This window comes from Dryobates pubescens, unplaced genomic scaffold, assembly GCF_014839835.1.
Source record: "Dryobates pubescens isolate bDryPub1 unplaced genomic scaffold, bDryPub1.pri scaffold_61_arrow_ctg1, whole genome shotgun sequence".
NCBI lineage: Eukaryota > Metazoa > Chordata > Aves > Piciformes > Picidae > Dryobates > Dryobates pubescens.
Window position 1 is genome coordinate 114,218 of NW_026530780.1, and position 19,394 is coordinate 133,611.

General features: G+C 51.1%; 1 protein-coding gene across 3 annotated transcripts in view; it reads left to right on the forward strand.

Moving 5' to 3' along the window:
• The window catches only part of CDC42 (cell division cycle 42), a 36,680-nt gene extending 24,554 nt beyond the window's left edge, over positions 1-12,126 (forward strand). For 2 of the 3 annotated variants that reach the window (XM_054179456.1, XM_054179458.1), the window contains exons 4-6: positions 1,189-1,298; positions 1,404-1,601; positions 10,698-12,126. In XM_054179456.1, the coding sequence (XP_054035431.1) occupies positions 1,189-1,298; positions 1,404-1,601; positions 10,698-10,787 (398 nt within the window). In that variant the 3' untranslated portion in view covers positions 10,788-12,126. Of the gene's footprint in view, positions 1-1,188; positions 1,299-1,403; positions 1,602-9,292; positions 10,156-10,697 lie in introns of those variants that run through there. The other variant, XM_054179457.1, reaches the window with a different exon arrangement.
• The last annotated feature ends 7,268 nt before the right edge of the window (positions 12,127-19,394 follow it).

Here is a 19,394-nt window from a genome sequence, read left to right on the forward strand (position 1 = left end):
TGAACTAGATAAGGAATAGAGAAGAGAGGCTGCTTCCTGACACCCAGGTTGCTGCAGGGACCAGTACTTAGCTGGGTCTCAGCTATAGTATCCTGGTACCTGCACAGGTAGGAGCTGTACGAGGTCCTTCTCTGCCTGTTTTCCTGATGAGGTCAGGCCTCTGGACACTGGTGCAGGGGTAGCTGTGTGTATTCATGTCCTGTCTATCAACATGAGCCCATCTAGTGCTTCTCAGAGCTTACCAAGGGGTTGGACTGCACTTGGGAATAGAAGAGCTTTCTTTTCAGAGCTGGGGGGGGTTGCTCTTTAAAGGTCACCTGCTTTTTGCTAAGTAGCAACCAGCACAAGTTACAGAACTCAGGTGGATAAACCCCCTGTTATTGTCAAATCAGAAGTGTTTGTTTTGAGGCATTTAGAACAAGGATTTCAGATTTGCTCACTACCCTGTACAGCAACTCCTTCAGCACCAGGTTTGCTTTCTACAGTGCTTCTGAGTTGAGAGGAAGGGGAAGTTTGAGCTCAAGCTTGGTGGGGCAGTGCTAGTAGTGCCCTGCAGGGATTACCTGCTCTCTTTTGTACTGAAAAGGGAAGAGCCTGGCTATTTATGAGCATGGCCCCCACTAGGACTTGGGTGTCTGTTTAGGGGAATGCTGCTGGGGCACACTCTGACCTGGCACAGCAGCATTCTCCTCTTCCTGCTTGGAGGACTTCTCTTAGTGTTCACAAGCACAGGTCAGAATGTTCTGTGATCAGGACTGCCTTGTTTTTTTCCTTCCTCTGACTGCAGGGTTTTTGCAGGGTAATGAAATTTGGTGGCATAATACTTCTAATGAGTAGGTGCAGAAGGCCTCACCCCTAAGCAGTTCTTATCTATAACCAGATCCATTTTTTGCAGTTCCTTGGTTACAGTGGAGGAAAGCCTTCCGCAGGCCGAGGGTGCTTGGGAGCCTGCTCCTACCAGGCTTCCCAGCTCTCCTGTGGCTTTAAGCAGCTCATTGTTACATAGCAACTGAAGGAATTCTGCAGTTGAAAACTAAGCTCTGAGAATGGGTTTGGGGCATGCTGTTTGATTAAGTTAGGATTAATGACAATGATGCCATTGTGCTGGAATGTGCACCCCATCCACCTGTGAAGGGCAGGGTGTAACTGGCTGCACCTAATGCTGCGTTCATTTTTCTCCCCTTCTAGGTCAGGAAGACTATGATAGATTACGACCTCTCAGCTATCCACAGACAGATGTATTTCTGGTCTGTTTTTCTGTGGTATCTCCTTCTTCATTTGAAAATGTGAAAGAAAAGGTTGGTCAAACCCTGCCTGAAGATGGCAGAGCTGCAGTGATGACAAACACAGGAGGCGTTACCTTGGGTGGTTAGTAACAAACACTCTGTCTTCTCTTTCTTTAGTGGGTACCTGAAATTACTCACCACTGTCCAAAGACTCCTTTCCTGCTTGTTGGGACCCAAATTGATCTAAGAGATGATCCCTCAACAATTGAGAAACTTGCCAAGAACAAGCAGAAGCCCATAACTCCAGAGACGGCCGAGAAGCTGGCCCGGGACCTGAAGGCTGTCAAATATGTGGAGTGCTCTGCGCTCACGCAGGTGAGGGCTGGCCCTGCCCCAGCTGGGAGTGTTCACTTCTTATTTTGCTTTCCAGGTATGGGGAAAACCAGTTCAATATGGCTGTGAAAGCATATGAGCTGTGTTTCTGTTGGTGACACAGTAGCCTTCTCTTTGTTGGTCCGAGGCACAAGGAGTTGGCAGCAGTAGAAGGACAATGGGTGTGGTGTGAGTGAGGATTGGGCTTAGAGGGGCTGTGCTCTATGGTGGCTTTTGCATGGGAGGAAAACAGCTACTGGAACCTAGAAGGTGTGTGATGAACTTTTCCTGGGTTAGGACACAGAGTGCAACTCATTGCTGAAGCAACCAGACAAAGAAAAAACTTCTCCAAAAGTCAGTTCTGGAGCCAGTCAGGAGCCTGCAGAGCTGAGAGCTCCTTTCTGTGCAGACGATGGTGAGCTGCATCCTGCAGCTGCCTTAAGGTGGAAGTTGTGTTGAAACAGGATAACTATGAAGTAGTTCTTAAGACATAGATGTAGTGATGGTTGTGAGAACTAATTAGTGAACATAATTCTAAAGCCATCTAAAATAGCTGATTGGAGGCCAGGAAACTTGATTATGTCTTCCCTTCAAGTTATGTATATTAAGGTGGGGTGGATGGGAGGTATCGTCTGGGTAGCTGGCAGCTTGGCCTTGGCTTTGAGTGCCCTGGGAGCTTTAATCTTGTGTACCTGTTCTGCAACACTGACTGTGACTGTGTGAGACTGCAGCTTTTTAATGATTTCCTTAATGCTGCTCTATAAAAAATTGTCCCTCCCTGATGTGGATGGAAGGAGGAGTGCAGGGTGGTGGAGCCCTCTCTTTAGTTCTGTTTGTGCATTTATCTCTTGAACACAAAGCTTTATTGCCCAGACTTTTGCCCAGACTGCATGTTGATTCTTCCAGTTGGGATCCTGAGCCATTTTTGTAACAAAGCTTTGCCTGAGTATTGGTAAGAAGGAAGAGCCAGGACTCTGGCACTGGAGGTGTTGTTTTAAGGCACACTGCACTTCATCCTAGGAATCCTGGATCAAGCGGTGGCCCTGGCTGTGCTTCCCTGCTGCCCATATGCAAGCTGAGGGTTATTTGTGCTTGAGCTGTTAGATCTGTTCAGTTCCAGAATGTCATTTCAGATGGTGTCTGGCAGATCATAGAATTGTTAGGGTTGGAGGGGATCTCAAGGATCATCTAGTTCCAACCCCCATGCTGTGGGCAGGGACACCTCATGCTAGATCAGGTTGCTCAGAGCCACATCCAGCCTGGCCTTCAAAACCTCCAGGGATGAGGCTTCCAGCACCTCCCTGGGTAACCTGTGCCAGTCTCTCACCACCCTCATGGGGAACAACTTCTTCCTAACATCCAGTCTGAATCTGCCCATTTCTAGTGTTGTTCCATTCTCCCTAGTCCTATCACTCCCTGACACCCTGAAAAATCCCTCCCCAGCTTTCTTGTAGCCCCTTTCAGATACTGGAAGGCCACAATTAGGTCTCCTCAGAGCCTTCTCTTCTCCAGCCTGAACAAGCCCAGCTCTCTCAGTCTGTCCTCACAGGAGAGCAGCTCCAGCCCTCTGCTCATCCTCGTCACCCTTCTGGACACCTTCCAGCACCTCCAGATCCTTCCTGTATTCAGATCCTGAATGCTGCTGCTAACTAGGCTGCAGAAGCTGCTAGTTGGATAAATATGTACCAATACCTTTTGTCCTTTACTTGGTCACCCAGACCCTTTCATCTGTAGCCTTGTTTAGTCTGCTCAGATGGCATGGAAGCGCTTGCAGCTAGCAGAGGGCTGATGTGATTACAAATCCCAGTGTTTATCCACTCTCTTTATTTACAGACAGACTAAACTCTATCTGTTGCAGAGAACCCTTGGAAGCTCAGCCTGAATTTCTGTCAGAGTGCCAGTGCTTGTGTGCCCATTGATGGTGTTAGGAATCAAGAGTAAGTAGGGAGGAGGGTTTGGAAGCCTCATTAGAAGACTAGTTGGTGTGCATCTGCTCTGTTCATCTTCTTTCAGTTGTTGCCTTCCTTCACAAGCATCTCTCTGCTCAGTCTGTTAGCAGTGGCTGTCAAACAGAGATGTGGATGATCTGTGAGCTGGCAGCTCACTAAGCACAGACGTCAGCTGGCTTTCCTAGCCACAAGGGATGTTTTCTAACCTGCAGTTGGTTTCAACTGAAACGAGACTCAGCTGAGTAGTTCAACCTCTCTTTACCCTGACTTCCATGTACACACTTCCCCTCTCCAATCTAGGATGATTTTTTTTTCCCTTCCCAACTAATTTACAAGTGACTTTGCTACCCCAGTAGCAAGTAAGCAGTATGTCACAGAGCCAGCACATGTTCAGTTTTTATTCCTGGGAGGAAGCAATTGCTTGTCTCTGTGGAAGAGTTGATGTTGCTGGGTGAGCCATAAGTGGATGAGTTTGATTGTCTGTGAAAGCAGAATAGCTTTTCCTCCCTGAACCTGGGTGATTGCAGTGCTGAGGGGTCCCCCTTTCTCTCTGGTTGTGGAATCTCTTTTTGTGCCAGGAGCAGTGCCCAACAGCATTGTCCCAAGTAGGTGGCATTTTGCTGTTGGGGAAGGGTGATTGGCAGAGAGATTACAGATGAGTGATTGCCTCTGTTACACTCAGGAGTCAGCTTTCTGAGTGGCATTTCTGGAATTCAATGCTAGCACCTAACGTAAGAGAGACCTTTGGATTCATTTCCTTTTTTGCCCCCTGATGGAGGGCTGGCAGTGTTACACTGTCAGGTTTCCAGTGTCTCACTCTGGCTGTGAGTGAGTTGAGTGACAGGAGCTCAGCCTCTTCCTCAGAGCAGCCTAGGAGCCTTGTTGCTTTGACTGGAGGATGCAGGTCTGTGTGCCAATGCTGTCACACATGTCCCTTCCTGTGGTTGCTCTCCTATCACCAGTCCCATTTTTACAACAGTTTTGTCTCTGCCCTGTGGGGGTTTTTCCTCCTCTTCCCAACTCTTTGTTTGGTCCTTCAAAACAAACCCTAAAGTTTATTTTCTTAGGCAAACTTACTTCTCTGGTGCACCAGGAAAACAAGAGAGGAGTTCCTGAGTAGGAGCAATCAGGAAGCAAGTTTCCTTGTCATGCCTGGGTTCTTACTCTTAACACCACCTACCTGAGTTTATACTGCAGCCTTATTCTTGTAGAGAAGGACAATGCTGTTAGTGCTTAGCCTTCACATGACACATGGGCAGTGGCTTTAGAATAGAATAGACCAGATTGGAAGAGACCTTCAAGATCATCGAGTCCAACCTATCAACCAACCCAACACCACCTAAACAACTAACCCATGGCACCAAGCACCCCATCAAGTCTTCTCCTGAACACCCCCAATGATGGTGACTCCACCACCTCCCCAGGCAGCCCATTCCAATGGGCAATCTCTCTCTCTGTACAGAACTTCTTCCTAACCTCCAGCCTAAACCTCCCCTGGTGCAGCCTGAGACTGTGTCCTCTTCTGCTGGTGCTGGGTGCTTGAGAGAAGAGACCAACCTCTGCCTGTCTACAGCTTCCCTTCAGGTAGCTGTAGACAGCAAGAAGGTCACCCCTAAGTCTCCTCCAGGCCAAGCAACCCCAGCTCCCTCAGCCTCTCCTCACAGGGCTGTGTTCCAGACCCCTCACCAACTTTGTTGCCCTTCTCTGGACACCTTCCAGCAAGTCAACCTCCTTCCTAACATGATGAGCCCAGAACTGGCCACTGGACTCAAGTTGTGGCCTAAGCAGTGCAGTGTACAGGGGCAGAATGACCTCCCTGCTCCTGCTGGCCACACTGTTCCTGATGCAGGCCAGGATGCCCTTGGCCCTCCTGGCTGCGTGGGCACACTGCAGGCTCATGTTCAGCCTACCTTTGACCAGCACCCCCAGGTCCCTCTCTGCCTGGCTGCTCTCAGCCACTCTGCCCCCAGCCTGTAGCACTGCCTGGGGTTGCTGTGGCCAATGTGCAGCACCTGGCACTTGGATGTGTTCAGTCTCCTGCCCTTGGCCTCTCCCCATCTGCCCAGCCTGGCCAGGTCCCTGTGCAGAGCCTCTCTACCCTCCAGCAGATCAACTCCTGCCCCCAGCTTGGTGTCAGCTGCACATTTCCTGCTGATGGACTCAATGACCTCATCCAGATCATCAATAAAGATGTTAAAGAGCACAGGGCCCAGCACTGATCCCTGGGGCACAGCACTGGTACCTGGCTGCCAGCTGGCTGTGGCACCATTCACCACCACTCTCTGGGCTCAGCCTCCAGCCAGTTCCTAACCCAGCTCAGAGAGCTGCTGTCCCAGCCAGGGGCTGACAGCTTGGCCAGGAGTTTGCTGTGGGGGATGGTGGCAAAGGCCTTGCTGCAGCCCAGGCAGACTCCATCCCCAGCCTGCCCCACAGCCACCAGGCAGTCCCCTGGGCATGGAAGGAGCTCAGGTTGGTCAGGCAGGACCTGCCCTTCCTAAACCCATGCTGGCTGGGCCTGATCCCTTGGCCATCCTGCAAGTGCTGTGTGATTGCACTCAGGATGACCTGTGCCATAATCTTACCTGGCACTGAGGTCAGGCTGACAGGCCTGGAATTCCCTGGCTCATCCAACCTGCCCTTCTTGTGGATGGGCATCACCTTGGCAGCTTCCAGTCCTCTGGGACCTCTCCAGGGAGCAGGACTGTTGAAAAATGATGGAGAGCAGCTTGGCAGCTCATCTGCCAGCTCTCTCAGCACCCTGGGATGGATCCCATCCGGTCCCATGGACTTGTGGGGATCCAAGCAGCTGAGGAGATCTCTAATTGCCTGCTGATGGAACATAGGGAAACTCTGCAGCTCCCTGGCTCCTTCTGCCAGCTCTGCAGGCCAGCTGTCTGGAAGACATTCTGTCCTGCTAGTGAAAATGGAGGCAAAGAAGGTGTTCAGTACCTCTGCCTTTTCCTCATCCTTTGTTACAACGTTCCCCTCCGTGTCCACCAAGGAGTGGAGGATGTCCCTGCCCTCCTCTTGCTATTAGTGTATTTATAGAAGGCCTTTTTGTAGTCCTTCACAGCAGAGGCCAGTCTAAGCTCCAAATGTGCTTTTGCCTCCCTAATTTTCTTCCTACAAGACCTAGCAATATCCTTAAACATTCCATGGGCTGCCTCCCCTTTCTTCCAAAGATGATTCACCCTCTTTTGTCCCCTTAGCTCTATTAGAAGCTCATCACCCATCCAGGCCGTCTGCCCCGGGGCTCATCTCCGGCACATTGGCACAGCCTGTTCTGAGCCTTCAACAGTTCTTCCTTGAAGCAGGCCCAGCTCCCCTGAACCCCTTTGTTTTTAAGGGCTGTTTCCCAAGGAACCTTCTGAGTTAGTTCCTTGAGTAGCCTGAAGTCTGCCCTCTGGCAGTCCAGAGTGGAGGTCTTCTTGCTGCCCCTCTTAGCTTGTGAGGACTGAGAATTCAATCATCTTTGAGGCATCCTCAGCAACTCTGCCCAGATATTAAGCTGTGTGATGCACTGGACTCATGGGAGGGCAGGAATAGCAACCAGAAGGATCTTGACAGGCTTGAGAAGAGTGCCAATGCCAACTGCATGAGGTTCAACCAGTCAATGTGCAAGGTCCTACAGCTGCATCAGGCCAGTCCCAGGCACAATCCAGGCTGGGTGCAGAGTGTGAGAGCTGCCCTGAAGAAAGAGACTTGGGGGTCTTGGTTGCTGAGCAGCTCCCCAGGAGCCAGCAGTGCCCTCATGCAGCCCAGCAGGCAGCTGTGTGCTGGGCTGCAGCCAGAGCAGTGTGGGCAGCAGGGCAAGAGAGGCGATCTTGTCCCTTGACTCTGCTCTGCTGAGACCCCACCTCCAATCCTGCCTCCAGTTCTGGTGTCCCTAGCAGAAAGAGGGCACAGAGCTGCTGGAGAGAGTCCAGAGAAGGCCACAAAGATGATCCAAGGGCTGGAGCAGGTCTGCTGTGAGCACAGGCTGAGGGAGCTGGGGCTGTGCAGCCTGGAGAGGAGAAGACTCCAGGGGGACCTTAGAGCTGCCTGCCAGGACCTGAAGGGATCCTGCAGGAAGGCTGCAGAGGGATTTTGCATGAGGGTGTCTGGAGACAGGACAAGGGAGAATGGTTTGGAGCTGAGGGGTCTGGATCTGAGGAAGCTCTTCAGTGGGAGGTTGGTGAGACTCTGGCACAGGTTGCCCAGGGAGGCTGTGGCTGCCTCCTCCCTGGGGGTGTTCAAGGTCAGGTTGGATGAGGCCTTGAGCAGCTGAGTCTGCTTGAGAGGTGTCCCTGCCCATCATGAGGAGGTTGGAGCAGATGAGCTCTGAAGTCCCTTCCAACCTGAACCATTCTGTGCTTCACGTGGGCATTACTTCTCTGAAGTCTCCAGCTGTTTTGTCAGCATGGGTTGCCACTAGTTTACAAAAAACCCAAACCAACTACAGGAACTCCCCAGGCAGCCTTCCTGGGGAGGAGGCACAGAGTGCTTGGACATGGGACTTGCCTTCCATTCTTTCAAGTGCATTCTTGTATATAACATGATGGATTTAAATGCTTCCAGATGGCACTGCCTTAGAGCTCTCCCATGTATGTGCTGTGGTAAAACAAGATTAAAGGTCTTCTGAAAGGGATCTCTGCAGTGCAAGCTGTGAGGGAGAGTTTGGCGACACCGCAGCGATGTCAGCTCACAAAGCTGAGTTGTGACAGTCAGCAGCTGCTTGCAGGAAGGGCTGCAGGCTTTGCTGCTTGTCTTTGGCTGGGGGAAAGCAGTTGCTGTGCATTTAGGAAGATTGCACTCCTGACAGTAGATTTAGGCGAGTCCAGTTGGCATGAACCAAGCCAGGTTTCACCGTGGGTGCTGTGGCCCTGGCAGGGCTGTGGCAGCGGTAAGGCTGCGGCCTGCCTGATGTGCTTGTGGCAAACCCAACGCATGCTTCGTGCTGCACCGATCCCTGGAGGCTCCTGGCAGCCCTGTGACTGCTGCTGTGGTGTTGGATCTTGGCTGTTTCGGTCCCAGCACTGTTTCTGTCTCGCCCTGACTCGAGTGGTTTAATTGCTTTGGTGACTAAGCTGAATAACTGAGAGGCACTGAGAGTTGCTGTGCTGGTAAGGTACTGCATCACTTCTGAGAGACTGAGAGCCAGTGTCTGAAGATGATGATGGCTTACCAGAGGGGTAATGCTTCAGTCCCTGATCATGTCCAGCCATCTGGAGATCCTCAGTTATTCAGGAGCTGAATTCACAAAGCAGAGGGGTGGTTGGAGGCATTGCTGCACAGGTGGTTGGGAGCAGTAAGTCTGTGTGTCCAAGGGGCTTGCTTAGCCACCAGGAATAATTACCAAAGGTTTGCCTGACCTCTTGGCTCGCTGTGGCTGGTGGGACAAGCTACTCTCCACTGTGTTTATTACCCTGTAAAGTCCCCGGGTCTGTGTTCAGCAGTTAAGTGGAAACCACCCTCTCTTGTGCAGCCCCTCTCACCCCTGTGTTCTTGTCAATTGTTGCTGGCTTTGCCTCTGCCTTTCTGGGGGTTCATTTGGTCTAACCTGCTCCCTCACTGCCTCTTCCATTGACTTCTGGGTCATCTAAATGAGATTTCCTCCTGGGATCTACTTTGGTTTTTTGCAAAGTAAATCTGGTTACTGCCTCTGTGAATTCAGCCTGGTCTGTCCTCAATGCTCTTTTTATCTGCTTGTTTTTCTCTAATCCTCTAACCTGGCTGCTGTTTTCTCTCCTCCCCTCTGTCTTGTAGAGAGGTCTGAAGAATGTGTTTGATGAGGCTATCCTAGCTGCCCTCGAGCCTCCGGAAACTCAGCCCAAAAGGAAGTGCTGTATATTCTAAACTTTCTCCTTTCCCTCTTGCTGCTGCTTCCTCTGTCCCACTACTGTAGAAACCTGGTTAAAAAAAAATGAGTCAAACCACCTTGGTTGAAAGCTGTTGTGCCTGCTTACCACCTTAGAGCAACCTCGGTCTTAGCTCTTGGACTGAAATCAATTCCTAAGCTCTTAGTGAAACGTTGTGACTGTGGAACACGAACTGGACTCGCTTAACTCTCTGCTGCTGGGGTTGCCAGATGTGGGTAGCTTTATAATTCAGGCTGCTGGGGGAGAAGGATCTGGTTCCATCCTAATTTAAAGAAAGATCAAAAGAATAAGTTGTGATGTTTGATCTTCCCGAATCCAACTGGAAGAACCCCTCCTGTGTTTTCTCAGTTTCTACTTGTGACTCTTGTTAACTGTATTTGCATGACAAAAGTACATGGACTGGTGATCTGCAAGTGATGCTGTAACGTGAAAGGTTCTCTGGTTCTCCTTTGTGCAGTGAGATGTTTTTCTGTTGCCGTTGCTTTGGCTGTCTGTGCTGTAGTGGCTATTTGTCAGTCCTTGGGGGGAAGGAAATCTCAATGTACTTGCTACTGCTTTCTGAACTGTTAAAACTTGCTTTCTCTAACGTGGTAGACCTCTCCATTTCAATAATAGATTCTTAAAGCCTGTTATGTAAGATGTAAAGCTGCTTCTTACTATCATGCGCTGATTTTTATTGTTTTAAGGTGAAAACATCGATTGTAGCTTGTCTTTCAATTTTGAAATTAAAAATTGCAGTTGTTTGTATAAGTGACTGATGAAGCTTTCTTCTGTTTTGCTCTTCCTGGCTTCAGTTTCACACTTAATGCAATGTACGGGCCCTGCTTTGTACTCTCCCATCCTGACCTCTCTGATAACCATGCTCAGCTTCTGGGCTCCACCTGGCTGCTTCTCACTGTGGGGCGTGTGGGCCTGAGCGCTACCGGAGCCATTGATCCTTGCATGCTTGCCTTGTCTCTTCCCTCTTGGACGCAAGGGGCTGCTCCAGATCCAGCTCCTCTTTGGAATGCAGCCCTTTCTGCTTTGTCATTAGCATGTGAAACCTGTTAGCAGCCAACTAATCGCAAAGATTGCCTTAGGGAGATGACTGACTTGCGTGTGGCTTCTTGTGAAGTGGCCTGGTCTGGTCTGGAGGAGTCACTGACCTGGTCAGAAAATGCTCAGCACAGCTTGGGCTAGAGCCTGGCTGAGCAGAGCAGGCTCTGGCTCAGTTCATCAGTAGAGGGATTTGGGTTTGTTTCTGTGAAAACTTAAAAATGAGCCTGCCCCTCTCTCTCTTTGCCCCTTTTCAGAAAGGCCTAAAGAATGTATTTGACGAAGCGATATTGGCTGCCCTGGAGCCCCCGGAGCCGAAGAAGACTCGCAGGTGTGTGCTGCTATGAACGTCCCTCCACAGCCCCTTCTGCAAAGCTGGTGTTCAATGTCCTACTAAAAGCAATGTTTAAATCAAACTAAAGATGCAGATCTGAAAATTTGTTTTTGCAATAATGACCTGCCCTGCACTCCCATCTGCCCTGTGCTCCCTGTGTGAGGTGAGAATGTTAGTGCTCGTTCCCCAGCGCCCCTCCCCCCCGGTCAACTAGTTAATTTTGAGTAATTATATATGACCAGAAGACACTGATCAGTACTAGGGGGTTATTTTGTTTACTGTTTCTATTTTTTGTTTGTTTGTTTGTTTTGTTGTTGTTCAAAATCCAGGCATGCTTGTGATGACCTTTTCTATAACAGACTAATTCTAGGCTGTCTCACTGAAAGCCTTGTCCCCCTCCTGCTAATCTGGCAAGACTTGGTTCTGGTTTTGAAAACTTACAGGGCTGTGCTGCAGCCAGCCAGCAGCCTGGGTATGAGCAGACTTCAGTACTAAATATGAATACAGGAAAGTAAAATGTCCCAAGCTGGTGCTCCTCCAAGGAGGGGTGTAGAAAATGCATCTGCATCTCCTCTGAAGTTGCCTTGTATCTCTTCCCCTGGTTATAAATTTCTACACCATCCTCTAAGTTATGAAGCCTTAGGAACAGGAGAGTCCTTGTCTCTGGATGCACCATCAGACTTGAAACTAGCCTGCCAGTCTCTTCCTTAACCTTTGACATGATAAGCTTTTGTCATGTGATGAAGAAATAACTGCACCTTTTTAAGCTTGCCCAACTGATTCAGTTGGCTTTTAACTAGTCCACCTTCTGCCAGTCCTTAATGATTGGAGAAGCTCTCAGTGTGCCCAGCGAGCAGAGTGCTGTGTGAATGCTCTGAAGCCACCTGCTGGGTGAGGGTTTTGGAGCTGGCCCCTGTTGGTGCACCTTTGAATGGCTTTGGCATGCTTCAGGAAGGGGTGGAAAGGTAAACCTGTGCCAGCAGGAAGGAACTGCAGGGAGTGGTTTCTAGTGTTAGTGTGGCACCATATAGGGACCAGTTAAGGGAATCCCCTTGTTCGGCATTTTGCTCCTATGTAACCTTGAAGCTGTAAGAGGGGCTCCATCCTGCTGAGGATCACCTGCAGGCTCTCTCTGCAGACTGTCTGCAGTGTCCTAGGGATTTTACCCAAGAGAGATTTTTTGGCTTCCAAATTAAAAAGTATTTTAGGGAATCTTCTCCATCTTCCAAAATTCCAATTTCTTGTAGACTCATTAGTGTTAAACTGATGCTTTTTTGTGTCTAAGTTCTTTGTATATGCATTCTTTTCAGATGTATTAAACATAAAGTATCTTCACAAGCCTGCCTGAGGGTAGTTATTTCCCTTGTCTTTCTCTTGAGCCTGAAGGAGTTGTCAATATGGCTTTTATTCCTCTCCTCCTTGCAAGTCAGCTTGTGTCTTTCCTTAATCCTAGAATGGCTCAGGGTGGAAGGGATCTCAGAGATCATCTAGTCCAATCTCCCTGACATGGGTAGGGCCTCTCAGCTAGACTTGGCTGTTCAAGGCCTCATCCAATCTGGCCTTGAACACCACCAGAGAGGAGGCAGCCACAGCCTCCCTGGGCAGCCTGTTCCAGAGTTCATCACCCTCGTACTGAAGAACTTTTTCCTCATCTCCAGTCTAACCCTGCTCTCCCTCAGCCTCAAACCATTTCCCCTTGGCCTGCCTCTGGACACCCTCATGCAAAGTCCCTCTGCAGCCTTCCTGTAGGATCCCTTCAGGTATGAATCCTGTCAGCTCATCCTTCCCTCATGTCTGCTGGTGGCCTCAGTTCTGTCAAGACTGCTCTGGTCTTTGATGTCTTTACTCTCATATCCAGCTCAAGAGAGGGCCTGGTGGTGCTTGACAAAAGGACTGCTCAGTGTTGTGCACGTTCCCAAAGCCTGACAGTTGGCTGTGGCAGATGATTGGCTCTTGTAGCTCTTCTGTGAAGGAGCTGGTCTGCTCCCTGTTCAGGGGCAGATAGCAAAAGCCCTTTAGGGACAAATACTTATATCCCTCCCACAAACACAGGGAATTTGTGACACCTCGTTGCTGATTTTTCAGAGAGCCTGGTGGAAGCCTGCCACTGTTGGTGCATAACTTGTGTTAATTATTGGAACCCATTCCACGGAGCCTTGTTACAAGTCATTTTTAGTTTCAGAAGCTGACCTGTGGGTGCAGTGATCCAAAAGATTAGAATAGAAATGTGGTTTCACTTTTTTTAGTGATTAGTGCTGCTGTTGAACTTTGGAGTTTAATTGCCTTCCCCTGTGGGAAGGCTTAGCTTGAGGCTCCCAGCTGAAAGTGCTGCTGGTGCTGGTAGTGCCTTGTGGCAGCTCTGTGTCCTTAGAGCAGACTGAAACCAACTTCTGTACTTTCTAATAGCTAACCCAAATTCATGTGTCTAAAGCCAGCAGTCCACCTGCTGTCCAAGACATTCCTTGCATGAAATCAGCCAGGAAACTGCCTCTGAAGTGGAGGGAGAACCCTGTGAGACCTCTACGGGTAGCAGGGTCACCCTGTCGAGCCTTTCATGTCTCTCCCCTATCCTTGCATGGGCTGGTCCACAGCTCTCTGGCCCCTCTGCACATGTTTATGGCAGTCACCTCTGCCAGTCCTTTCATGCAGGGCTGTTGGACTGAGCAATAAAGTCTGTGCTGTTAAATTGGTGCCATGAGGTTACCCTTTGCTCTGGAGGGAATCTTGGAGGTGCTGGGTGGTAGCAAACCAACATTTTCAAAGAGCAGTGCTGCTTCCTTCCACTCTGTTACATGAGTTTTGCAGAAGTCGGTCTGATAGCTCCATGAGTCTGCTAGCACAGACCCATCCCAGTCCAGGGAGAGATTGTTTAAACAAGCTCAAAGAGCTTACTTTTCAACAGTGTCTTTTAATGTGCAGCTTAGCAGTGAGGGCTGTCTCAAGCCTGGTGTGTGCTCTGTGTGCCAGCTTAAGTGGGTTTCTGATAGGAGCTCCTTGGTGTGCACAGGCATGCCATACAGGGGCACAAGCAGGCAAAGCTACCAGCACCACCTTCTTCCCCTTCTGGGAGTCCCCTTTCAGCTGGCAGGTTTGGAAGCAAGGGTGGGAATAGCTGGCACTGCCCGTGGTGCTAGTGTGGCAGGAGGATGAGTTGGGATTGCTTTGTGCTGCTGAAGGCTCTCCTCTGAAGATGCAGTCACAGCTCTGGGCTGTGAGGGTTCTTGAGGTACCCCCACAGCTCGCTGGCACAGAGACTGCAAGAGGTCTGGGCTTGCTGCTTAACCAACTGCTGCACCTGTTGGTGGCGCTGCTTGGAACGGGACAGAATTCTCTGGTGGGAGCACCTCGTTGGAGTTGCTCCAAGGCCTGCAGGCAGCATGGGCACAGGAGAGCAGCTGCTTGCTTTAATGGCTGCCACTCACAGCAGGCTCTTCCCCTTGCTCATGTCACTGCCACTGCCTGCAGGTTGGTGGTTTCTGGGTTTCAGCTGTCTCCTCTGAACCTCCAGACCCTAATGCTAAAAGCAGGTACTGGAGCTCTTGCTTCTGTCGCTACTCTGAACAAGTGTATCTGTAGCAGCTGCTTGTTGTCTCTGGAGCAGTGATAGCCCTTTCCCTGCCTTGCTTTCACACCATCCCTCACATCAGCTCCATCAAGCTACACAGGGAGAGGATTAACCACTAATTGCACAAAAATGTAACATCTTGCAGGGCACTTTCCTGCTGACTTGGTGAACCCCACTGCCTATTTTTCATGGTCAAGCTGATGCCAAACTGACTGCAAGGGAGGAAAGCAGATCTAGTGTAGAGGCTTAGGGAGGAGGTGGGAGCATGCAGACAGGCTGAGCAGCTCAGCTGTGCCAGGTAAACACACCTGTGCTGTGCTGGCAAAAGGCATGGGTCAGTTTTTCTTGCTGTGCTGTTAATAGTTGAAAGATGGAAGTTGAGGACTTTTGGCTAGGTAGGTGAGGACCTAATGTGGGGAGAAGTCCTGCCCTATGTAAGGGACATGCATGAACAATCTGGAGCAAGAAGTTGGATTCAAAGGTTGGTTGCTGGTGGGAGGAGTGCAGGTGCTTTCCAGAGCAGGAGCTGGCTTCGGGCACACCCTTCTGCTCTGTCCCTCCCCCATGCTGTGGGAGCTGATGAACTAATCCTCTTCCTCTAGCTCCTGGTGCATGGCTGCTGGATCTCACACTGCTGTGAAGCTTGTGTTAAGCTGGTGGCTGTCTTTTCTCTTCAAGCTTCCCTGTGCTGTGCCATCAAAAACATGCTGGAGATGTGAGATTTTCTTCATGCCCTTCCTTGCCTCTTTCCCTGTGAGGAATGGAAAACTGCTGTACCTAGGCAGAAATGGTGCTGCTGAGCAACACGTGCAGCTGGGGTCTTCTGAAGTGTTTGGGAGAAGAGTGGGACAGCCCTGCAGCTTTCCCAGGAGGGAGTTTATCTACTTAACCATGTTCTTCCTTCCTCTCTTCCTTCTCCATCCCAGTCATGGGCTAGTTCCTGCTGCCACCACTGTGCATTGTACTTAGGTGTGGCCTTTACTAAAACATGGGTAGGGAGTGGTGTAAGGAAAGAGCTCTGTGGCAAGAGGTCTGAGAGAAGGACTTCTTGGAACAACTCCCATCTTCACCACACTACTGAGTCACCCAGGCTCCTTAGTTTTTATTCATGGTATTGCCTGAACTGGGGTACACCATCAGCTGCCCATTGCCTGGTGGTCCTCTTTGCTGTTCACTCTCTGCTTGGGTTCTCTCCGCTCTGCCTTTCTTAGGGCAGGCTTCCAGAAGGGAGATTTGACAAGGTGCAGCTGTTGCATTGTCGGATCAGAGTGACGTGGAAACCTCCAAGCTGCTGTACTTGATGTGTTCCATTTCATATCCCAGAGTGCTGGTGGAGTGTGCTCCTTGGATTTGTACTGGGTAAAATTTAAAGGGAACTTGTCCTGCAGCAGAGAACGGTGCCTGGGTCTTTGAGGCCCAGCTACAGCTAGTTTGAAGGGCCCCCAAGAAGCAGGCAGTGTTGCTGCTGGGTATGGTTTCACTTGGCAGATCTCTCCTTCCATCTCTGCTGTTCACTGCTATACACAGCTAAAAACAGGCTGATGATTTTGGCCTGTTCCCAAGAGGCAGCAGAGTCCTCTCTTACTTGGCCACCCTCTGGGTCTCATTTTGCAGCTGGTAGCTGCTGCCTCTTTAAAAACAGACTTTGAGTGGGATTTGTGAGAGCTGTTGTGTCAGCACTGCCCCTGACCCAGCCTTCCTGTGCCTTAACTTACAGAAACCTCTCTCACCCTGCAACTGCTTCACAGGGGGTCCTCTGCTGGGGAGGTGCCTTGCTGTGCTCTCTCTTGATGCCTATTGCTCTGCTTTCTCTGAGAAACACTCCTTGCTGTTGCTGTTCCTCACCTGAGGACTGCAGCTCACTGGGTACCCAGAGACCCTCTTGATACTGAGTAGTAGAACAGAGAAAAGCATGAAAGAGGGAAGTACTGCTTCAAAAACTGTCATGAATAAACCTAAGGTACTGAAGCTGAGGACGGATCAGCTCTAGGTGGCACGGGGAGGAGGCCCCCACTTGCAGCAGGGTTACTGCTGTTGGGTTTGTCACCTTGCTTCCAGGGGTGATGTGTCCCTTTCATGAGTTCAATCAGTTCCTGAAACCCAGCCTGGGAAAAAACAACCCCTAAATGGCTGGCTGGCTCCAGCCTTGCTGTGAACTCCTGCCCTGGATGACTTGGCCTGGATTACGCAAGAATCAGGTCCCTGGGCACAGCCTGGAGCTCCCGGGGAGGTCACCTGGCCTGGAGCTCCTGCTGCCCCGGGGAGGTCACCTGGCCTGGCATAAACACAGGGGCAAGACCACGATCCAGCTCTCTCCTCTGCTCTTGTAAGCTGGTGTCAGCTGACCAGTTTCTCATTGGAGTGAGGTGGGATAAAAATATCATTTCTTGTGGGCTTAGACCAGGATAAAATGCCTGGATAAAAAAGAAGTTTGCTTTAGCTTGGCCAGAGCAGCCTGGTTGAGGGCAGGAAAATTAAACTTCTGGCACTGCAGCAGGGTTTCTGTCAGCCTTAGAGCACTTCCTTGGCTCTGGCTTTTTTGACCTGGGCTCACGCTTGCTCTTCAGTTTCACTGGAGGTGCAGAGTAACACAAGTGGTGTATTTGCCAGACCCTCTCATGCAGTGGTCCCTGGAAACTAGCAAAGTCTTTTCCTTATCCTAAAGATGTTTTGGGCTCAACTTCTCAGGGCCATTCGAGAGCATCACTGATGAGGACTAAATCAACACAGTCCCTCTGCGCTGGGTGCTGTCACGCCCCTGGGGCCAGGGGCTTTCCCTGGGACCCTGGCACTGCACCTCGGAGCGGAAGGGCAGCGAGTGCCGGGGTGCAGCTGGGCAGGCAGCCTTCGCTGCTCGGCCATGGAGGGTGGAGGCGGCCAGGCCCGCCAGGCGCTCTGCTCCCTGCTGCCCTCTGGTGGTCGCAGACGGAAGGACCGAGAGGAGGAATCGCCGAGCTCCTGACGTCAGCCTCCGCGGCAAACCCTGCCCGGCGCTCCCGCACCGCTCCCGCACCGCTGCTGTTGCTGCGCCACGCGTGGAGCGGCAGCCGGCGGCAGGGACACGGGGGACTTGGCTCTAGCAGCTCCGGGCCTGCTGTGGGGCCTGGCGCATGCGTGGTGCTAATAAAGCTGCTGTGGGACTGAAGGAAGTGTGCTGCGAGGGTCCCACAGCTTGGTGGCTGGGGCTTCAGGGTGAGGTGCTGGGGTCCTGGAGCAGGAAAACACAGACTAAAAGCTGTACAGCAGCCGCTGGGGCTCTCTGTAACAGATGGGCTGGAGCTCTGAAGCACAATTTGAACCTGAGCCAGCAATGGGCACTTGCAGGCCCACAGCCAGTGGCAGCCTGGGCTGCAGCCAAAGCAGTGGGGCCAGAGATGGAGAGAGGGGATCTTTCCCCTCTGGCCTGCTCTGTGAGACCTCACCTGCAGTGCTGTGTCCAGCTCTGGAGCCCCAACACAGGAGAGACATGGACCTGCTCCAGCAGGTCCAGAGGAGACACAAAGATGATTAGAGGACTGGAGAACCTCTCTTGTGAAGACAAGCTGGGAGAGTTGGGGCTGTTCAGCCTTGAGAAAACTCCAGGGATACCTTTGAGCTGTATTTCACTATAGTATCATAGTATAGTATCATAGTATCATTCAGGGTTGGAAGGGACCACAAGGATCATCCAGTTCCAGCCCCCCTGCCATGGGCAGGGACACCCCACACTAGATCAGGCTGGCCAGAGCCTCATCCAGCCTGGCCTTAAACACCTGCAGGGATGGGGCCCCAGCCACCTCCCTGGACAACCCATTGCAGGGCTTCACCACTCTCATGGGGAAGAACTTCCTCCTCACCTCCAGCCTGAATCTCCCCACCCCCAGCTTCATTCCATCCCCCCCAGTCCTATCACTGCCTGAGATCCTGAGCAGTCCCTCCCCAGCCTTCTTGGAGCCCCCTTCAGATACTGGAAGGCCACAATGAGGTCACCTTGGAGCCTTCTCTTCCCCAGACTGAACAGCCCCAACTCCTTCAGTCTGTCCTCACAGGAGAGGTGTTCCAGCCCTCTGGGGTACTCCATCCTTGTTAACCTCCTCTGGAAAACAATATTCCTTGTGCCTGACTTCCACACAGAGGCAGCACCTTTCTGGACTCCTTTCCTCACCCTCGGATTTTTCCCTTTTTGCTGTTAAGCACTGGAGAGAAACACAAGACTGGTGCAAGAAGAAATATGGGGCAGTTCAGCAGACTCCACATGCAAAATCACCACTGCCTATACATGCAGCTAGTCACTGGTTTCTAAGTTTCATATCACACCTAGTGAACATTCTGCCATTTTGTGGCCTTCTTTGGCAGCTGACATTTACCACAAGGACTGAGGCAGCATCAAGAAATGAGCTGAGCTGTGCCTGGGGCTGCAGCTGAACCTGGCTGTCCTAAGCAGGCTATAGAGAGCAAGCAGAGGAAGGCCTAGCACTAGGCACTGCCCTCTCCTCTGGCTTGAGCACTGAGTGAAATGGCTGGGAAGTCACAGGTGCTAAGTGGATGATGGGCTTTGTTTTAGAATAGAATAGAATATACCAGGTTGGAAGAGACCTTCAAGATCATCGAGTCCAACCTATCACCCAACACCACCCAACCAACTAAACCATGCAACCAAGCATCCTGTCAAGACTCCTGAACACCTCCAATGATGGTGACTCCACCACCTCCCCAGGCAGCCCATTCCAATGGGCAATCTCTCTCTGTGTAAAACTTTCTCCTCACCTCCAGCCTAAACCTCCCCTGGCACAGCCTGAGACTGTGTGCTCTTGTTCTGGTACTGGTTGTCTGAGAGAAGAGACCAACCCCCACCTGGCTACAGCCTCCCTTCAAGTAGCTGTAGACAGCAAGAAGGTCACCCCTAAGTCTCCTCTTCTCCAGGCCAAGCAACCCCAGCTCCCTCAGCCTCTCCTCACAGGGCTGTGCTCCAGACCCCTCCCCAGCTTTGTTGCCCTTCTCTGGACACCTTCCAGCAAGTCAACCTCCTTCCTAACATGATGAGCCCAGAACTGGACACAGTACTCGAGGTGTGGC